At 34.3% G+C, this 22,280-nt stretch overlaps 1 protein-coding gene across 8 annotated transcripts in view; it reads right to left on the bottom strand.

Annotated features, from left to right (window-relative positions):
- The window catches only part of ZC3H13 (zinc finger CCCH-type containing 13), an 86,653-nt gene that overhangs the window by 28,739 nt on the left and 35,634 nt on the right, over positions 1 to 22,280 (bottom strand). For all 8 annotated transcript variants that reach the window (XM_059902853.1, XM_059902858.1, XM_059902859.1 and 5 more), the window contains 5 exons: positions 20,888 to 21,027; positions 20,143 to 20,303; positions 14,671 to 14,868; positions 3,603 to 3,913; positions 475 to 939 (listed from right to left, as the gene is read on the bottom strand). In XM_059902853.1, coding sequence (XP_059758836.1) covers positions 475 to 939; positions 3,603 to 3,913; positions 14,671 to 14,868; positions 20,143 to 20,303; positions 20,888 to 21,027 — 1,275 coding nt within the window. The remainder of the gene's footprint in view (positions 1 to 474; positions 940 to 3,602; positions 3,914 to 14,670; positions 14,869 to 20,142; positions 20,304 to 20,887; positions 21,028 to 22,280) is intronic.

The following is a 22,280-nucleotide window of genomic DNA, read 5'->3' as shown; positions in this document are numbered from 1 at the left end:
TGGCTCAAGATCCGGATAAATGATGTTTTGAGGTGGTTCTGAAGCAAGCACAAGTACTAATGAATACACAAGTCAGTCACTTCTGACACCATCAATTTTGAAAGCCCACGATTTAATCCCATTTTAATGATCATTTTATCTATATACCTGTTTATTAGAAATTATTTCTTTTTGATGCTACTTTTTGCCTGATAGCAATTTTCTTAGTGTTCCACATTAAACAAGATGGTAGGCATGACTGGACATAGTTCAACCAGGAGGTCTAAGTCAGGCCCCATCTATCTTCTGCTACTGTAGCTAATAATTCCTATTCGGCGCTTATAGGGAAAATCACAAATTCAATTAATTGAAAATTACTTTGACAAAGTGATAATGAACGTCAGAAATAATATCTTTAGAAAACAAATCTTAGGAGGTTAATAATTTCTCTATGAACATACAACACACAGTTCACTGACAAGTCAAAAACCTTACCCTTTTCAGGTAACTCTGGACCTCTTCCCCTACTTCTGCCCATCCGATCATTCCTAATTTCACTTCGAGACTCAGTTCTGGACTCATTTCTTATTTCAGTGCGAGAACTTTCTTCTCTCAAATGGTTTCTGCCGTAACTTCGGGATTCTTCCTGATATGCGTCCTCCTTTCGATGAGCATCTCGACTTTCACGGTCCCTGTAGTCGTGGGCATCACGAGTAGACCGAGAATCTCTGGGATCGCGGCTCTCTTTGTTATCTCTGCTGTAATCTCGCATCTCCCTGGAGTCCCGAATGTCTCTGGAGTCTCTTAGTTCCCTTCGGTCTCTAGTATCTCTGGCATCTCTCCGATCCCGACCATCTCGAGGTTCTCTGTCATCTCTGTGGTCTCTAGAAGAGCTCTGATCCTGTTCATACTCTCGTTCTTCTCTTGTGTCCTTTTCTCTATCCCTCTTTCCTCTAGTCTCTGTAATGCAATTTTGGAAATACACTGTAATTCACAAAATTTTAGGAAACCAGACGATGTATTTAATACAGAGCTTTAAATTTTTTAATACAATGGTAATTCATACTCTACAAAAAATAAAAGGAGAAAACATGGGCAAATGAGAAAAATAAAACTATCTGTAAGCTAAAATTCCAAAGGTAATTTTATTAACACCTGGATTATTTGTCTTGATTGGATAAACTTTGAACACGATCTTCTCGATCTTCTCACATCAACGTACCCATACTTACAAATCTTAAACAACTGAAACAAGTAAGTTGATCTATCAATGATGGCCTACTTTTTAGAAATCACTTTTAGATCCAGAGGCACAAGTGACTTTAATCATCTCTACCAAGTATTAGGCCAGACTAGAGCACACATGACTACCTCCAATGTACTTAAGTACTTGAGACTAGCCTACAATTAGTATGCTGGCTGGTAAACACATACGGTTATTCACCCCTTCTCTCTCTCTCTTATTTATTTATTTTTTTGAGCTATTTAATGAAATCACACTCCTGTCTCTAAAGAGTTTTCTACTTAAGGCATTTTCTAACATTTCATAGAAAAATTTAAAAAAATAATTTCAGTTTTAAAAAAGCTGGAATGAACCTCAATAGTTATTTAATCTAAACTTGTCATTGTATAAATGAAGGAACAGAGGCCCAGAGCTTAAATGGTTTAGTCAGCCCCGTACATCATAGGAATTTGCAAAGATTAGAAACTATTCTTTAGAGATGCCTAGAAAAGTATAAATTGATTACAGCATAAATCTGATATGAACTGAAAGAATTAACAAGAGACCCTCAAAGAACAAACCCTGTACTTTTTATTCAGATTCCTTCATAAATTGCTCTTACACTCTGGAACAGCCCCAAGATCTGAGGCTATTTTAGCAACTGTAGCAGCTCTTGGTCGAGGACATTATAAATTTACCTATGGCTAGGTCCACAGACTTTCTCTGCCCAGTATCCACAAGACCCCCTAGATTCTCATCAATAACTCAATAACTTATCTCCCCTGCAACATAACTGCCCATATGCCTACATCCATGAATGCCATATAAGGACAGAAGCGCTAGGCAAGAATCTGACAACATCCCCATCTCTTCTTGTGCACATCTATCCCTTCCAGTCCTCCTCTAGTACCAACTGTGCCTAGAAATTTGTACACTTAGTATTAGATTCTCTTTTTATGATACCCCCAGCTGTCTTTACGAATACATCTAGTTACTATATTTTGTTCTTTACCTACCTCCCCATCCTTTCACTAAAATTATTCTTATTTCAAAAAATGATCTCTAAATAGAGAGGAATATACACCTACTACATTTCTTGTATGGAAGGTTAAAGAAGCATCCTCCTTACAAAGAACCTAAAAATGTGTGGTTTATTATTAAAAGGATTCCTCCTATAACATAAACCCCTCTTACTACAAAAAGCATTCCTATGAGACTCAACTGCATACTAAATTTCCCCTTCATTAGTGTGTTTAATAAATTATGTTTTGAAATAATAGTTTTCATTCAGTAAGTAGTCACGAAATATATACTATATTCCCAGTCAACTCTAGTTGTTCATAGATAGGTATAAGAGAATTTTCCCATCTTACCAATGTTCCATAAATACTGCTATGCTGATCTGATTCCAAAATCATGTACACAAGGAATAATTCTTTAAAATAGGTGTTCTCTCCAGTCCCTACCTATGCATCCATCATTTCTTGAATAAAATAACTTGCACTGTTGATTGGAAGAGAAAAACTAACTTCGACACGTTTCATAGGTGACTGCTATACGATACTCAAATTGTGACTTTTTGTCAGTCTTGTGTGGGGTGCAGAAGCATGCTGTACGATGCTTTAAAAATGCATATTAAACAGAAATGTTGTTGCAAGTCAGCAAGTATTGTATTTCCTGAGTACTCATTATGTTAAAAAACTAACTCAGGAGATGTTAGGAAAAACACTTGTTAAGTTAAAGAAACAAGGACAAGGAGCTTAGATAAGAAATACAGAAAGAGATGAGAGCTAATAGATTGTATTGCCAAGTTTTGATGATAACAACATCTCAGCGTCAACAGAAAATAGCAAATTCAAAGTTAACATAATTCTCAGGGATCTAGAAAGGAAAACTGCTTTGCTTGACTTCTTTGTTGAGTTAGACCTGGAATACTGATCACTTGGTTCACACTGACTTTCTGAACATTCCCCCAGCCCTCACCTCTTTGTCAAAATATTTCTGATATGTTCAAACTCTGCTCCCTGGTTTGCTTTTCTTTCCTTCACCTCTGTTGTTTGTAAAGAATTAGCTAAGCAATTAGACTGATGCTCTAAGAATCATACCATTCCAAATTTCTAGAACTTGAAAGTACTCAAGTAAAACATCATAACTAAAGAAAGGACCAACTTAGCATACATATAAATGCCCACTTACATCTATTTAGTAGCTTACATTTCCATGTCCTTCAGCACCTCCTATTGCCCTCAAGAGCTATCATCCATGTGTTACAGAGATGTAGTATAACACAGTTCTCTTCTGTCCCTTATTTTAACAATAAATCTGAATGTCCATTGTTTTTAATAAAGAAAATATTCACTTAAAGAACTCTAAAAAAAAAAAACCACAATAGAGTATTTACCTTCCCTCCTTTCATGACGCCGATCATGAGACTGTGAAGTTCGTTCATGATCATGCCTCCCTTTTTCTCTCATTGGAGACCGATGTCTTGGGGGACTTTGCTTTCTCTGAGGAGAAGACAGGGAGTGTGAAGGATAGGGAGAAGCAGAGCGGCGTAAAGGTGGAGTTACTGTCCTCTGATAAGATGGTGAAGGAGTTCTTTTTCGGCGAGGAGAAGGAGAATGTCTTTGAATAGATGATCCTGATTGTGAGGAAGATGAGTGATGTCTAGAAGATATAGGAGAATGATGCTGTCCTGCTGGGGAAGTGGACCTACAAAGAAAGCAACAACAATAAAAAAATGTGTTCAAGAGCTTTCATTTCTAGCCAAAGGAAAATCTTCTTTAAAAACAAAGAAACAAACAAAAAAACCTGAATGTAAAAGTTAAAGCTAAAAGTGTGAGTAATAATTCCAAGATAAATTTTAATTCACAATGATGTAAAATCATTAACAAGTTGATTTTTAAAGATCTGACTGATTTTGAAGTCAGCTTGAGACAACCGTTCGAGATGAGACATACACTGCCCTTCTCCTGAGTTTTGGCTCCAAGGCACACTCCCCTTTCCAGGTAACATTCTCCCTGAGCATAGATGGTTCTTACTCTCACGTAAAGTATGGAACTCACTCTTACCAGAGATAATCTCTGACAGTGTAAATAGGTATTGGAGGAGGGAACCCACAAAGAGCTAAAGAGAAAACACACTAATAAGATCTAGATAGAAAGTGGGTGTAAGAACGCCTATTATTCAGGGCTGTGGGAGAAGGGAAAAGCTATCACCAGCTACGCCAAACAAAAGTTTGCACTGCCTGGGTTGACATTTAGGATAGAGAAAGAAAGCTGGAGTTAAGGAAAGGACATACTGTCTATACTGTCTTTATCTTAAATAACCTGCCTTCACTCTTGGGCAGCACAAACTGAAATTTAGTTCATAAGCTTTGGTTTAACTGAGGCTTCCTCCGCTGCCTTCAAATCATCTTCTTTGACTGCTGCCAGAGAAATAACTTATAAACTCATGCAGCACATCTGAATCACTCCTATAATCTGTTATGTCTTGGGCTGTGTCTACAATGAATATGCAAAAGGTGTGTGTGACGGAGAGCTAGAATACACACATTTGGGCAATAACTAAAAAGAAACAGGACTAATGTTTAAAAAATAACACTTCAGATATCACATGCTCAGATAAGTATCATATTTCTCAAAGTAATCATTTTGAGGACAGATGTTTGTTCAAAAAAATTATGAGTTCCTGTCAAAATATTTTAGAATTACCTTCACTGCCTATGATAAATATTTTTTTAACTTCCGCAATGTTGGCAAAATCATTATTAATCCTAAACCAGGATTCCTCAATCTTGACACTACTGACATTCTGTATTCAGTAATTCTTTGTGGTGGCAGGCTGTCCTGTACATTGTAGGATGTCGAGCAGCATCCCTGGCCCCTATCCACTAGAAGCCAGTACCATCTCCCTCCCACCCCCATTCATGCTGATAAAAAAACTACTCCAGGTATCTCCAAATGTCCCCAGAGAGATAAAATCAACCCTGGTTGAGAATCGCTGCTCTAAACTATGCTGTTTATAAATGATGCCTTAGTAGAACTTTTATCAATAAAAGGTTTAAATCTATAAAATACATGTTACTGAGTCAGGAAAGTGGTCAGATATATAGGAAAGAATTTTGCAAAACAAGAAATTAAGCAAATAAACAAAATCACCTTTTGGATAATAGTTGACTTAAAAAATAAAAGTTAGCTAACTACAACACCACATTATCCTAAACATTATAGTTATTTATGATTCTGCAGTACTTTCATGCTTTTAATAAAAATTGTTACTCCTTTCTCACATAAAAAAAATAAGACATAAACCACCATAACTTAATTGAGTCTAAACTGAAATTTATTTACTAACAGATATGAGTACAAATGCTCAATGGGTCTTGCCCAAATTTGGAAAACCATTTATGACCAATGGCTATTCAAATACTGAACAGAAAAATCACTGCAAGACTGAGAAATTCTAATTTGACTATCGTTTGGTGCTTTCCAATTTCAATTTCATTAGGTTCTAGTCAGTTTGGAAATACCTAAACTGAAAAAAATAAAGACTGTGGCTCTCCACTGAACTGACATGACAGTTTGGTTAGTTCTGAGTTTATTTCTGAGGTATACTCAAAATTGTTCCAGGAATGTCTACAATACCCTTTGGCGATTTGTTCACAAAACTTAAATAAAATAGTTCATAAAACTATCTTTTAAAAACACATTACAGTCTAATCACATGTCTATTCCAATTTGGTGTCTATAACATGGAAGAAAAAATTTCGGTTCAAGCTTACATAATCAAGCTATCATAGTAAGGACAGAGCACCAATGTGTTGTCACGTTACGGCTTCAGCATTTTAACCATATTTTTCTTCCTACTTATCCTTCAGGGAAAAAAAAAGTTTGTTGATTTAATCATCCATTATCAAATGAATGTTTGTGTCCACCCTCCACCCCAAATTTATATGTTGAGGCCCTAACCTCCAACGGGATGCCGGAAAGAAGGGAGGAAGGGAGGGAGGAAGGAAGGAAAAGAGTCATTTTGATTCACTGGACAAATGTTAAGTGAGTACCTTTTATGCTAAGCATTATTTTTGACACTGAGGATACAGAAATGAAGAAGACAGACAAAATCACTAACAAAATAATAATGATGATTATAATAATATTAACAATAGCAGGTAACATATGCTGCTACTATGTCCACAGCATTGTTTTAAGTGCTTTACGTATATTAACTCATTTGGTCTTCATGACGACAACCCTATGAGGTAACTGAAACAGAGAGGACTGCAAAACAGTCTATCTTAGTTGCAGAGTCCAGGAGTAGCCCACCAACAACAAAGAAAGCCAATTTCAGCTAGTTAATGCAACATACAAGTCTATACAACAGAGTAATGAAGTGTAAACTGTTAGGTCCAAAAAAAGTACATCGGGGGACTACATTAGGTGCTTGGTAAAGAAAGGGCCTTTACTAAGAAGACGGCTTTTGAGCCAAGAGCTGAAAATTTAAGGGAAAGAGCTTTTCACGCTGAGGACTCAGCAACCACAAAGGAGGCAGGAGGGATGGTGATATATAAAAAGAACAGAAAGAAGACAAGTGTAACTACGATTCATGGGAGAATGAAAAGTTCATGAGAGAGGGTCAGAAAGCAGGCAGGGGACAGAGGATATGGAGTCTTCTAGGTCATGATAAAAGTTCAGACTTTATTCTAAGTATAAAAGAAATCACTGGAGAGTTTTGGGCAGGGAAGTGTCATTCAGAAATTGAGCAACTTGCCTAAATAACTATGAAAGACAGAAAGAAAATGCTTCTGTGTGATGATTTGTTTTAGACCTAGTAGCTTGCTCTCCCTTTGCAGCAGGTGATTAATACTCCTCAGAAGGGGAATCATTTCTAACCGAATGATCTACAGAAACTAGAAGAATACTTTTGTTGTGGGAATCTTTTGAAAGATGTCTCCTCCATAAATAAATGGTACTTGAAAAACAGATTTGATTCAAGCAAACTAGTAAGAAGTACATAATACAAGTAAATCTAAGCCAAGTACTAATAATTTTGGTTCAATTTCATTTTTGCATTTATGTAGAAATGAATTAATTTCAAAAACCTCAGTCTAAGAATGGAGAATAATGTTAAGATAAGCATTATTAGCACATTCTTCAACGATATTCAAGTCCAGAATTATGTGCCATTTAAATATAATAATTTTTCAGAATCTGGTTCAAGAGCCTTACATGAACTTGTTCAATCCCATGACTTGAGTGAGCTAAAAACTGCACCTATCGTTGTGACCAAGAGTCAGAAGAGACAAATATCCAGTATCCCTGGCACATGGGGAGATTGTTTTTAAGCTCTAAGAGAGTTGGTATTCCAAATGCAATAAAGCCCAGAAACAATATACACCAGCGTAACAAATACGAAGACAGCCGGCTCCTATCTTCTAACTGGCGGGACAAGTTAAGCTTATCACTTTCTCCTGGGACAGGATGGGGTGATGAGGAGATGGAGAGGCCCAGCCCCTGCCAAGAAACAGCAAGCAATCCAGTCTTGGGAAAGAGGGAGGTAAAGAACGGTTCTCAAGTCCTAGTCCGACTTCTCAGACCCAAAATCTCCTCAGCTCAGGCCAAGAAAATGCATGTCAAAGAAGGGAGATTCTTGAAATCGCTGCCACTGTCCTGGAAGTTCGATCCAGTCACAGGTCATTTAACTGTCAGTAGAAAATTACCACCAGATAACACCAAACCACAGCCAGACAGAGACGGATTTTGATAGTGTGGCTGGGCATCTGTTATTTCATTAGTCTCACTACATACCACACCGTCCCACATTTTTACCAGATTAAATTTTTGGCCTTTGTATGCCGTGTTATGCATTTCTGATTGGACCAATTATTAAACAGGGCTAAACTTCCCAACCACCTCCTGCTACTGAAAACCTCCCAGAAGAACAATTTTCCTCTCAAGTCTCTAATTCCATCAAGCATGATAGACAAAGGGTTAAGAGCACAATTTTTAGGAACATAAATACCACTCTAGATTTTGGCTGCAAAACAGGAGCTTTTCTGAGTTCAACAGATTTTCCCAATATCACACCTATAAAAGGGAGTCCAAGCCTTGATCAATTGGACTAAATGTAAATGGCTTTTTTGCCCCCCAATGCAGTTATTTTGATATTTATAAAATGATTTCATTTTTAACACGTCTACCATGAATTCAGTATATTATATAATTATGTTCAGCTATATTACATATTTCTTTAAGTGTCTTAATTTTATATCCCTAGCCTAAATTAGTATTCATGGAAAAATAGTTTTTAGGTCTATAGACAGGGCTCAATTAAATGCAGAAAAAAGACAATGCCTCAGACAAGCAATTCCCAATCTGAATACAAAGGTTCCACATTAATATTAAAAGATTTGCATATCCTTCATGATATTATTTGTGCTAATGTCCACTAATTGGGAAAATATTATAAAAGATATTACAAATTCATCAATGCTTTTAAAGTCTGAATTTTAAAATTACATTATTCTCCTTTTTTCCTTTTAGATGGGATACTGGTATAGTGACTGTATTTTTTTTTTTTTAAATATGGTTGATTTACAACATTGTGTGAGTTTCTGGTGTACAGCAAAGTGATTCAGTTATATATATATATTGTGTATATATATATAGATAGATATAGGTATAGATAGTGATTGTATATTTTTAAGTGTCCTTCTCTTTTAGAGATATATACAGATGAAATGAAATAAGAAGTCTGGGGTTTGCTTCAAAATAACACTGGATGGGAGAGGTGGATAGGGGTACAGATGAAACGATGGATATGAGGGTCATTATACTATTCTATTTTTATGTTGTGAAATGCTCCATAATAATAATGTTAATGTAACATTAACATGTAATTCTTCCATCCTCTATATATAACTGAGTAACACTGGTACACATTTACTCAAGAAACTATCGGGCTTCCCTGGTGGCGCACTGGTTAAGAATCTGCCTGCCAATGCAGGGGTCACGGGTTCGAGCCCTGGTCTGGGAAGATCCCACATGCCGTGGAGCAACTAAGCCCGTGAGCCACAACTACTGAGCCTGCGCGCCTGGAGCCTGTGCTCCACAACAAGAGAGGCCGCAACAGTGAGAGGCCCGCGCATCGTGATGAAGAGTGCCCCCCGCTTGCCGCAACTAGAGAAAGCCCTCGCACAGAAACGAAGACCCAACACAGCCAAAAATAAAGAAAGAAAGAAAGAAACTATCAATTCAGTCTATAGAAATGCTTAGTGCACACGTGGATTCCTCCCTGTCCTGTCCTTCATAGCCACAGCATAAGATTCACCGGTCCAGACCATGGTATTTGAACATGAATGGTAGATAATGAATAAATTAAAGAATTAATCCAATAGGTAATAGCCTTTGTCAAACATCTGAAACATTCTGATTTTAATTATTCAGATGTGTGCCATCACTGAAAGAAAATAAGACTGTCAATTTGGTGGTAATTTGCTTATTCTACTAAGCTGATGTCAACGTCAGTAAGTTTTGAATGATCACATCTGTCTTTAAAATCTGAGGAAGACTCATGCAGGCATTTATACTCCTATCAAGACGTATTCAGGTAATTATAATAAAGTGATTTAGAAAAAAATACAATAACTTACTATGCTCTTAATACTATCTTATTAAACCACAAAATTCTGCATTTTGATTAGTATTTTCATTAAAACATACTACCTATCATAAAACCATATTTAACCAGCAGAATGAACTATATGCACTTGTTAGCTAACGCCTCTGGTTAACTACTATCCAAAAAGTTTCTGTGTTTCCTTAGGCCCTTGTTCTTAAACTACACTAATATACTGGTCGTTCCCAATTCAGCAAAGAATATAGAATATAGATTTTCATTGATAAAGATGATATTAGAGGTCCACTGAAACACTGCTGAAATATCCAGTTTAGGATTATCTAGATACAGTAGGTTAGGAATACTGATACAAAATATTCCCTTCACAAGAGATTTTCTGACTAAATACCTAACTCAAACTTAATTTTCCTGTGAGCTCATCTCTTCTAAAACAAATTACAGAATATAAATGGTTTAGTTGAGTTCCAAGTAATCAAGATTTTGCTGTTTTCTGTACCGAACAGGTCATAGAAAGTTTATTTTTAAAAATATTACGGGAAATTGCTACATTCTCTAAAAGCAGAGTAATAAAATAAATCCATAAGGCACTTTTTTTTTTTTTGATAAACAAGTGGTATGCAGGTTTTGATCAATTTTGCATAAATAAATCATTGCTGAGTAAAGTCTACCAGTAAAATCGGAAGACACTGATACAGAATTCCTTTAAGAACTATGGCCTGGAAACTATTCGCTTCAAAAGCAACTACATAACAGAATTTAGTGTTATTCAAATTAACAAATATTCTGGGAAGAGAGTATATTCTTAACTAGGTTGACATGGCCAATAAAGGTTTGGGATGAGAGTATTGAAATCCTCGATGCCAGATTAGTGGCAAAGGCCTAAAGAATAATTAATAACTCTTAAGAATTTTTGGAGAATGGGGAAATCATGAATTTTTCTGAGAGGATATGGACACTCTCCCCCCTCACGAAAACATACACGGGCAAATTTTAACTCACAAATCAGACCTCTAAAATCCAGTAGCTCCTGGTATAGAAAGTTGAAGAACTGAGACACAGAAGACAGGGAAAAGGACTTAAAGTCATAGGATCATGCGGCTTTGTTACATCATTTGTCTCACATGTATGCATATGCATTTGGGAACCACCCTTTAAGAAATGTAAGCAATCCCCTATATCCAATAGGCCTAGTAAGCCTTACTTTACTTGAAGGGAGAAAAACAATTCACATTTGGAAAAATATTATTTTATACACACATGATTACTGTATTACTTCCACCTGTAGTAACAAAGTTTCTGACAAGATTTTTGTTCACTGCTGCATCACCAATGTTTAAAGCAGTGTCCACCACACGCTAGGTATTCAGTAACCTAATAAATAATAAATATATTAGCATACTTTCACTTAAGCACAGCACATCCTGATAACCAAAATACTCCCAATATACCCATTATAACATCTAAATTCATGTTAAACGGCAATTTTCTCCAAAAGGGATTTAGATACTCACCTTTAATTACATACCCCAGAATCTGAAAGCAGTGACAAAGATTCTTAAATATACTGTTTGGCTTTAGAATTATTCTTTATTCACAGTAATGGAGATAAATTAAATTAATGAATCTGCCTTTAAAAAAAAAAACACCTGGAAATCAAATCAACTCCTCCTAAATCAAAATGCAACCTTGTCAAATATGGCTTTAGAACTCCAGTGACAATCAGGTACCCATGCAGTCCTTCAGTAATCTGCTGCTTAGTTTCCTTAGACAGAAGAAATAAACCAAGTTCAGATTTTTCTGTACACTGAGCAACAAGTGAATCCTAGGCATACCTTACTGCTCCTGGTAGAGATAGCCAGGGAGAAAAAAATGGAAAATGAAGAATCAACCTCTGTAATATTCAATTCCTCATAATACAAAATGTGTTACCATTTCACTGGTGAACTACCCAGGGATATAAGTTAAGAATCACCTCTCAAAGATTTCTGGGTCAAAATAACACAACAAGAGCACCAAGAACCATTAGAGAAGAATAAAGACTTCTTAAAATGTAAATCAGCAAGAACATTTAACATAATTTATATCTGATTTACATGTCATTTTCAAAAACAAACCTACCAGATTGAATAAGATAAAGAGTGTATTTTAGGAAAATATGTTCAAGAATTATGGATGCTCCAGTTAACCATTTTTTATTGCTCCAATAAGACATAATAATGTTGCTAGGTCCTAGCAACAGCTGACAGAATCATTCTGGTTCTTCTAAGTCACCACAGGGAGGAGAGAAAAAAAAACTGATTCATCTAAATAAGTTAGACAAGATGATGTCTTACCAAGACAAAGAAAGGGCTAAGCTTATCACCAAAATCTTTTTGGGGGAAAAGACTGGGTTTTGTTGAACTTATGTATCATAAAACTATTATCAGCTACTTACTGGATGGATAATGTATCCTGAATGATCGCAACATAAAAAAGGCAATTAAGAAAAGTCCATAGCAAACATCATTCTCAATGGTGAAAGACTGAAAGCTTTTCCTCTAAGGGACAAGGCAAGGATGCCCACTCTCACCACTTCTATTCAACACAGTATTGGAAGTTCTCGCCAGGGCAATTAGTCAAAAAAAATTTAAAAAAGGCATCCAAGTTGGAAAGAAAAAAGTAATTATCTCTACTTACAGATGGCATGATCTTATATGTAGAAAATCCTATACATTCCACAACGCAAAACAAACTGTTAGAACTGATAAATGAATTCAGCAAAGTTGCAGGATGCAAAATCAGCACACAAAATCAGTTGTGTTTCTATACAACAATGAACAATCTGAAAAGGAAATTTTAAAAAACAATTCCATCTACAATAGCATAAAAAAGAACAAAATAAAGCATAAAAATTACTTAATGTAAAAAATACTTAGGAATAAACCTAACCAAGGAGGTCAAAGACTTGTACACTGAAAACCACAAAAAACTGCTGAAAGAAATTAAGACACAAATAAACAGAAAGACATTCCATGCTCAAGGACCGGAAGATTTAATACGGTTAAGATGTCCATTATCATCCAAAGAGACCTACAGATTCAATGCAATCCCTATCAAAACCCCAAAGATAGTTTTTGCAGAAATATAAAAATTTATCCCAAATTTATATGGAATTTCAAGGGACCTCAAATAGCCAAAATAATTTCAAAAAGTAATAGCAAAGAGGATTCATGCTTCCTGATTTCAAAATGTATTGTAACGCCGCAGTAATCAAAACACTGTGGTACTAGCAGAAAGACAGACAAGCAGACCAAAGGAGTAAAACAGAGCCCAGAAATAAGTCCTTGCATATATGGTCAAATGATCTTCAAGAGTGCCAAGAACATTCAATGGGGAAAGGAGAGTTCCTTCAAGAAACGGTGCTGGGAAAAGTGGTTTTCTACATGCAAAAAATGAAGTTGGACCTTTACCTTACACCACATACAAAAAATTAACACAAAAGGCATTAAAGACTGAAATATAAGATCTAAGACTTTAAAACTCCTACAAAAAAACATAGGGAAAAATCTTCATGACATTGGAGTTGGCAATGATTCTTGGATATGACACCAAAAGCGCAGGCAACAAACATAAAATTGACAAATGGGACTACCTCATACTTTAAAAACTTCTGTGCATCAAAAAACACTATCAAGAGAATGAAAAGGCCACCTATGAAAAGGGAGAAAATATTTGCAAATCATATATCTGATAAGGGGTTAACATCCATAATTATAATGGATTCCTACAATTCAACAACAAAAAGCAAATGGACTCAATTAAAAAATGTATAAAGGATTTAAATAGACATCACTCCAAAGATGATATACAAGTGGCCAAAAAGCAATGAAAAGATGTTCAACATCATCAGTCACCAGCGAAACGCAAATCAAAACCACAGTTATCAACTCATACCAGTTAGGATGGCTACTATCCAAAACACAGAAAATAAGTGTTGGTGAGGATGTGAAGAAACTGGAACTCTTGTAAACTGTTAATGGTGTACAGCAGCTGGTATGGAAAACTGTATTAAAGTTCCTCAAAGAATTAAAACTTAAACTACCATATGATCCAGCAATCCCACTTCTGAGTACATTGCCAAACAAACTGAAAGAAGGGTCTTGAAGAGATCTGCACACCCATGTTCATAACATCACTATTTACAACAGCCAAGAGGTGGAAGCAACCCATACGTTCATCAGCAAATGAATGGATAAACAAAACGTGGTATATAGACAATGGAATATTATTCAGCGTTAAAAAGGAAAGTAATCCTGTTACATGCCACACATGGATGAACCTTGAAGACCTTATGCTAAGTAAAATAAGCCAGTCACAAAAAGACAAAATGATTTCATTTATATGAGGTATCTAAAGGAGTCAAAATCAAAGAAACAGAAAGTAGAATGATGGTTACTATGGACTGGGGAGCCGGGGGATAGGTGGGGGAGTGAAAAGGAGCTGTTTAAGGGTTACAGAGTTTCAGATTTGTAAGATGAAAAGGTTCTGGAGATCTATGTCATGTCACTGTAAATATACTGTATATGCATATATATAGTATATATATATAAAAAACACTACCAAATTGACATTTAAAAATGGTTAAAATTTTGTTTTTTAAATCATAATGATTTATATTATGTTTTATAAACATATTAACATTGATTGAAGTATTCATATTTCAATATGGTAAATATTAAATACTTATAGTTTAAAAACACTAAATAATCCATTGTAGTAACGCCTAAAAGCTTCTGAATAGTATTTTAGATTCTAAGAAAGTAAGATTATTAAAAATATACAATCCTACTTACCTTGGCTTGTCTCTTTTTTCTCTTTGTCTTTCAAAATCTCGTCCTCTGTCCTTTCCATCTCTTGGTTTTTCTTCTATCCTGTCTTTTACTTTATATTTTTCTTTATATTTTTTCCCCAGAGCAATATCGTCCTGTATAGGAGGGGGTGGGCTAGGAGTACGAGGTCCTTTCTTCTTACTTTGGTTGCTTTTTGAATTCCTGAAGGTAACACAAAGCTATCAGAAGTCTAAAGACTTTTAGAAGGTCAAATAAATATTATTTTCATTTTAACAAAGCACTTTTAAAAAATGGTAGCATTCCTTTCAATAACTTGCCATTTACTATTTTATATACTAGTAATCAATATCAAAAAAAAATAACACAGAAATGAGCAAAGATTTACTTGCTACCTACTTCATTAACACTGCTTATTATATAATTTTAAAGGGTATATTTCTGAGAAAAGATAAGAGGTGAAGTAGGAAGAGATTCTTTCAGGAAGGAAAATATCATAAAATAAAACAACTGCATGAACTGAATTTTTTTTTTTTTTTAAAGCTTATAGAAAAGTAGATGAAAAAGTAAAAATCACCTATAATTCCATTACTCAAGGATAGCCAATGTTAACACCTTGGATATATGTCCACACTTTTTCCATGTCTCTTTCCCTTCTTCCCTCCCTGCCACCCCATACGCACAGTCATAATACAATATTTTGTAAAATTTTTTGTACTAAATATAGCATGGGTATCTTTCTATAACAAAAAAGTGGATTTTGATAATTATTCTTATGGACTGTACAGAATTTCCTTTAATAGACATGCTCCATAACTTCTTTAAACAACTTCACATTGGTAAGTTTTTCAGGTGGCTTCCATGTTTTCAGCATTATAAAGAACAATTACATCAACTATAAATGAAACCTTAAGCACTGTTAGTAAATATTCTTTTAAATCTTTGTTTTAAATCTTAAACATTCATTTAAATCTTTTCCAACTCTTAGATTACAGAGATGATCCTTTAAATTTTAGAATTTTGTCTTTCACAGTTAATCTACCTGGGATTGTTTTTTTGCGTCTAGACTATCCTCTTTAATTTGGCATTTAAAAACATTTTATCTAAATGCTGTAACTTTGAGCCCTTACACATTACAAATTGTCTGTCTTTACTTCATACCCTGACAACAGTTTGAGCATTTTGGTGTCATATCCTTTCCCCACAGAGCTCTATAAATATTGTTACAATACTTTGTGGCATTTAGTGTTTTGGATGAAAAGTCCAAAGAGAGTCAATTTCTTTTCCTATGCAGGTTACCCAGCTTTTCTGCCTGTATGCATTATTATATTATTCCTTGCAAGCTAAAAATTTCGTCAAGATAAGCGAAGGTTCTCTTTTTTTTAACCTTTTCCATCACTCAGTGTGCTGCTTCAATCTGAAACCTTAGTCTTTTACTCATTTTTTTTTCTATTTTTATTTCATCAATTCTCCATATGACCCAAGTCTCTCTGGTTTGCTTTATTATAGTTACTGCATCTCCTAGATCACTCCTCCATTATTTTACATTATTCCATCTCTCCTTTTGCTTTCAAATATCTTAAAATATTGGAAATATCTGAAATGTGTTTTCAAATTCAGTAAATTTTCTTTAAGTTGCACTCATTCTACTAATATTAAATTTGGCAATCTCTTTATTCTGCTATTTCCAGTTTTAAAAATCATTTTTCATCCAAAATATCTTTGTTCACAGATTGCTTTTATTTTCACGATCAACTGCTATCAACAGATCAATCAATATCCTCTCAAATCATATTAAAATTTTGAATTAATTTCTTATTTAAATTTGTTCCTGTTTTCTGCAATATTGAATGTTCAGTCTGGTACTGAGTTTTTAAGTAGCCCTTTCTCTTCACACATCTGGTAAGTTTTCACCAGCTACTTATTTCACTAGCTATTGATATTTATAAATGACAACTTAAGCCAAAATCCTAGAACTTACTTCCTGTGACCTAGAGTTCTCTAATCCCAAGATGCCTTAGCTGTAAAAAAGGTAATGGATAGTATCTTCCTCAAAATTGCTGGTAAGATTAAAAACAGATAAAAGCAACTGACTCATAGCGGGCATTCAGAAAATTTACCTTAGTCCTTATCCCTACTTTTTATTGTCATAGATAGGGTCAACCATCTAGCAAGTCAGAAATTATTAAAATATGACCAAATCTACTTTTCATCTTTGTCTTCTGCCAAAACGATTATTAGTTACATATCTCACTGCATATTTATGAAGTGACTCCAATTTTTAATGTATTTAACGGATAAGTGATAAATGTCTACATTTCTAAATATTTTTCCACTTAAAAGACACACACTAATCAACAGTTGGTACAGATAGTATCAAAAATTACTTAAAAAACCATTTTCAAGATAAAATGATAGAGAAGTTCTTGACACAAACTGTATTTTCACATTAGTGCCTGTGACAGAAACTAGCTAGGCGTTTACTACACTTTTGTCCTGGCCACACTGTTGAACCATACTGTCTAGACTTTTTTGAAGTTAGATGTGGCCGAATGACCGAGCTCTGGCCAAAAGAATGTGAGTGGAAGTGATGTACACCACTTCCAGGCCTAACTAATAAGACTCTCATACTCCAGGTAACTGTAAACTATATAACTAAATAAGTGCAATACTCTAATTTTTTTCTTCACATATTGCATTTTTTGGTGTCCTCAAAAACATAAGAAAGTGAAGCCATGGTCAGAAGGAAGCCTAGGTACTGAAGCTGCATGTATATAAGAGTCACCTATTAATCAGAAACACCCACTTCTTACTTGAGTGAGAAATAAACTTCTGTTGTGTTAAATTCACATTCTGGGATTAAGCTACTGTAACAACCAGGATTATGCCAGTACACTCACTAAAGTGCAGAATTTCTTCAAATACCTTAAAAAATATATGTAGTTGTAAAACACAGTTGTGTTACAGATACAGAGTTTGCAAGTAACTTCCAACAGAATGGGCCAAAATTGATTTTGTGCATGCGGAAGTCAACAAGATCTTTCAACATATTTTTTTAAGTCAAATGATTATCCTTTAGTGGCAAAGAGCCCACTTCCTATCTATGGCACACAACTCAATTATCTACTTCTATCACGTTTAAAGCCTTTCTCTCTCTCCCCCCAAAACTTATTTCTTTTGAATAGCTTTTGACATACTTCACATATCTCAGCTTAAAGCTGTCCATCAGGCTCTCTCTCACAATAAATGTCTAAGAAAACTGCCAATTTTCACGGAGAAGTCTGAGTCTTAATTTGTCTGTGATTATCTCTGCCTACTCAATATGATAACCACGTAAAACCAAAGAGTTTGTTTACCTGACTGTCACCTCAGTTGATTTACTGGCATTGGCTGCAACATTCCACTGAATTTTAACTGAAATTTCAATCCTTAACTTGTTGAATGTATTCAAACAGTTTATAGTATGATCCACAATGTAACTAAAAGTTGATGATCTGACCCACTCTAGGCAATGTAAACTGCACGACTACAGAAATGCTATACCCAATTCAATGATTTCTTTGTACCTTTAATGTACTGTTCTCCAGATCCTTCTGCTTCTATTATTAAATTAATGGTGCATCTTAAAGTCAATATCTTATAACACAGAAATATAGTACTTAAATCAGTGTAATTATTCATGCTCAATATTCATCAAAGGATAAGTGAGTTACTAACGAAGCAGTAAGAGAAGACTCCATGAAAACGAACAGGATGAAACTAACCCTTCATCTAAACAGTCATAGAAACTTTCTTTGAAGAGATTAAGTTTTGAAGATTTTATAAATATTTAGAAAGGATTAGAAAATGAAAAGGAGTATTTCTGGTATGCCGGCGGTTTTTTGAGAAATGAATGGAATTGAGGGAAAGTTATATAATTGGTTAGTCAAAAGAATAAAGAGCAAGTGGGGTAAATCATATCACTCTATAGTTCAACTTCTTTCATATCCCTTTATTCAATCTTAGGAGCAAAGGAGAGAATCAAGTCAACTTTACAGAGTGCCTTATTACAATACAAAGCTCTTTGCAGAGTAGGTGCTGTGGGGAGATAGAACAGTGAACCATCAAGATTGCAATCTTCAAGGAGCTTAAATTTAATAGAGGTTGTAAAACATGCGTGCCACAGCTAAAATATAATGCAAACAGCAATTAGTATCAAGTGAGAGGTATAAATAAAATCTGATATATAAAGGGAACAGAAATTATGTTCAGTAAGGAGAAATGGGAAAACTTAATGGAAAGACAGAATTTGAGCTAGACACTGAAGGACTGAAGGTGATGAGTGTAGGAAGAAGGCTGGATGAAAATATGGACAAGAGTGGAAAGATCAAAGTATGAATGCTATTCTAAAAAATCTGAATTTCAGTCAACAGAATGGAAAACTACTGAGTTTTTCAATGGCATAATAAATTAATTGGAATTGTTATTTTAAGATTTCTCTCACAACATCTGTAAAGTGAAGGGTTAGGGCAGCTGAATGAAAATGTTTATATGTGTGGCAGAATGGACACTAGATAAAGTAAATAGAGTTAGTAGGATGATATAATAAACTAGGTAAAAAGTAAATGGAATCTAGAAGGAGACAACTATGAGTTTCATTATGGGTTCAAATAGACAGTTGCCAACTGATCAAATATTGGGAAGAGGTTTTTAGTTCAGCCTTTTTCTTAAATAATAAATTAATGTATGTCCTTTAATAAAATTTAAATAGTCCATAGTGACATTAAATGAAAAGGTATCTCCTGCCTTATTCTCAACCCCTCAGTGTAATTTATTTCTATCTTTATTCTTTCAATTGACTACTACAATAATTCTAAATAATATATTCCTGCTTCATACATACTATAAAGAATTTAATCTCTTGATCATGTACACAAGGAGACAAGAAGAATGTTCATTGTGCATAATTTGTAATAGCTAAAACCTGGAATCAACTTAAATGTTCAACAAAAGAAAAGTAGATAAATACATAAATACTAATATGAAAGAACTACAGCTACATATATCAATATAGATAAATGTAAAAAAATGCTAAGTGAAAAAGTAAGTTGCAGAAGAAAAGTCAGATCTATATTAAGATTAAATAGATGAAAGTAATACTATATATTGTAAGATAATACATATTATGGAAGTATAAACACACATGCATAGGTATCATAAACAACAAATTCAAGAGGGAAGGACCAGAAATATAGCTGTTTATTTCTTAAAAAATAAAAAGCTCTGAAGCATATATAGATGTGACACAGACCTTTGCTTTATTGTTCTCTATAATTTTCTTTTAAATGGAAACTTTTCACACTTTTCTCTTAGAAAAAAAAAGTTTACATTAAATACTGAATGTATTAAAAGTATCTTTATGTAATTACCAAGTAATTCTTTTGAATATCACTTCAGAAAAAGCTATTTCATTCTGGCACTATTTATCACCCTACTGACCTCTGCTGGTCCAGCAAGGGGGAAGATACTGCAGTTGTCTTCCTGTCTTTCTTGCTAGTTGAAGATGACGACTTAGGGCTTGATTTTCGCTTTGGAGATTTGCTAGACTTCCTTAGAGAAGGTGATGGAGATAACTTCGATCTAACCACTTCTGGTGAAACCTTCCAAAAGAATTCAGTAACTCAATTCAGAAACTCTTCCAATCATGGTTGTTATAATCAGACAACAAAGCACGTGTTTTTAAATTATACCAAACTTCAGATGAAGTATTAAGTGTTATGATAGCCACCACATATTAATATTAGTCTGGCTCCTGAACCTATGCTGTTAACCAATACTAACTGCCTCAACATAACACTAATATCAATAAAGCAAACTAAAACTATGAAATTTCAAAATCTCCTCAGAAAAAACACAAATTATATTCAAATATATTGTATCTTTCTACTCTTTAAAAAAGAAACAAGTATTCTAGAAATAGCATGGGCCTAAAAACCAGATGTATATAGATTCAAGTCCCATTTTACATTAGCTGGTGAGTCCAGGCAATAGACACTCAGTTTTGTTTATCTATTCAATAACAAATATATGTCCTATTTATCTAATAGAGAAATGTGAAGATTAATTAACATATGTGAAGTATTGATATCCTAATACAACTTAAGATGTAGCAAGCAGCTAATGAGTTCTCTGATCAATACTCATTTTGATGTTAATTACTAACATATTTCAATAAATAGCATACCTCCTTTTTAATAATAATTTCTTCTCTTTTCTCCATGTTTTCTTGTTCCAGCTTCATTAATTCCCTCTGTATCTTTTGACGCTTCATTTCCAATGACAACTCATGAACATAATCATAATTAATATCTCCATTGTCAGAATCTTTAAAATAAAAATTCTATTACTTGTCAGAAACTATTAAAATTATCTATACCAAAAAACAGAGAAAAGTTTTCAACTATTTTTTATACAAATTAAAATGGTAGATTCTTTAACAAGAACAACATACTTCAAAAAGATAAAAGAAATATATACTGTTTCTATAAAGAATTAAAATCAATATGGCTAATTTCTTTATGAAAACAAACATTTCTAAGGTTCCTGGGTTTTCTGGAAGTGATTTTGGGCTGTTTGGGTTTTTGGTTAGGAGATGGAATTTTTAAAAGATACAATTCGAACACTCAGCTATAAATTCTAAGCATTAAAGACACCAAAGCCTTCAATATTTCATGCTGCATATGGTATGATTCATTATCTTCTTCATTTTCTTAAAGACTTGTTAGTATTAAATTAAGGTCACATTAGGAGTGCAATACTGTTTCCACAGTTTTGTTGCTTTTTAAAAATTAATATCCTAACTGATTTGCATCTAAAAATAAAGTTAAATAATTTTAATACTAATGTGTACATGAGCTAATTTCTGAAGGATCTATAACATTTTCATTATAAGTGATTTGTACTAGTTTCTTAGACTAGAACTGTCCATCTCTTCAATGGATCTGATAGCATGTATCTAATTTCTGTTCATCCTTTCCAATGAAAAGAATCCGAGGGTTGGTTTGGGCGGGGGAAGAGTGGTGTGCAGAACTATTTCATTACAACATGTAGTTTTCAGAGGCTCCTGGCACTGCTACCTATTTGCTAGTAATGCCACAAGCCTGGAGGAGGAAATGTCACTGACTTCTATTCTAACACATGAACACACTGGGCTTGACTGATTATAAAGTGAGGTGCCTTCTCAAGCCATACTTTTAGCACTTAAGATCATCACTTCTTAACCTGGGGTAGAGAAATAAAATGAAGAACTAAAAAACAATAAAGATAAGGAGTCCTACTTGATTGCTTACAGAACAAAAAAAACGGATATCATTGTCATGTACAGGTAAATACATTAGAACGAAAACTATCCATTCATGCTTGGGGACTAAGAGGGTAATTATATATCTTATTATCTGTGTCACAAAACTTGATTACTCATCTTATATTGGTGTATGATGATAATTTCTCAGTAAATACATAACATTGACTAAATCATGCTTTTCAGTCAGCAAGCAATTACTAAATATTTATGGGCATGTAGTTTTTACTAGATAAAATAATTAAAGATACTGAATTTAATTAAATGAATAGTGGTT

This window comes from Balaenoptera ricei, chromosome 18 (assembly GCF_028023285.1).
Source record: "Balaenoptera ricei isolate mBalRic1 chromosome 18, mBalRic1.hap2, whole genome shotgun sequence".
NCBI lineage: Eukaryota > Metazoa > Chordata > Mammalia > Artiodactyla > Balaenopteridae > Balaenoptera > Balaenoptera ricei.
This window is presented reverse-complemented; position numbering and strand designations above follow the sequence as displayed.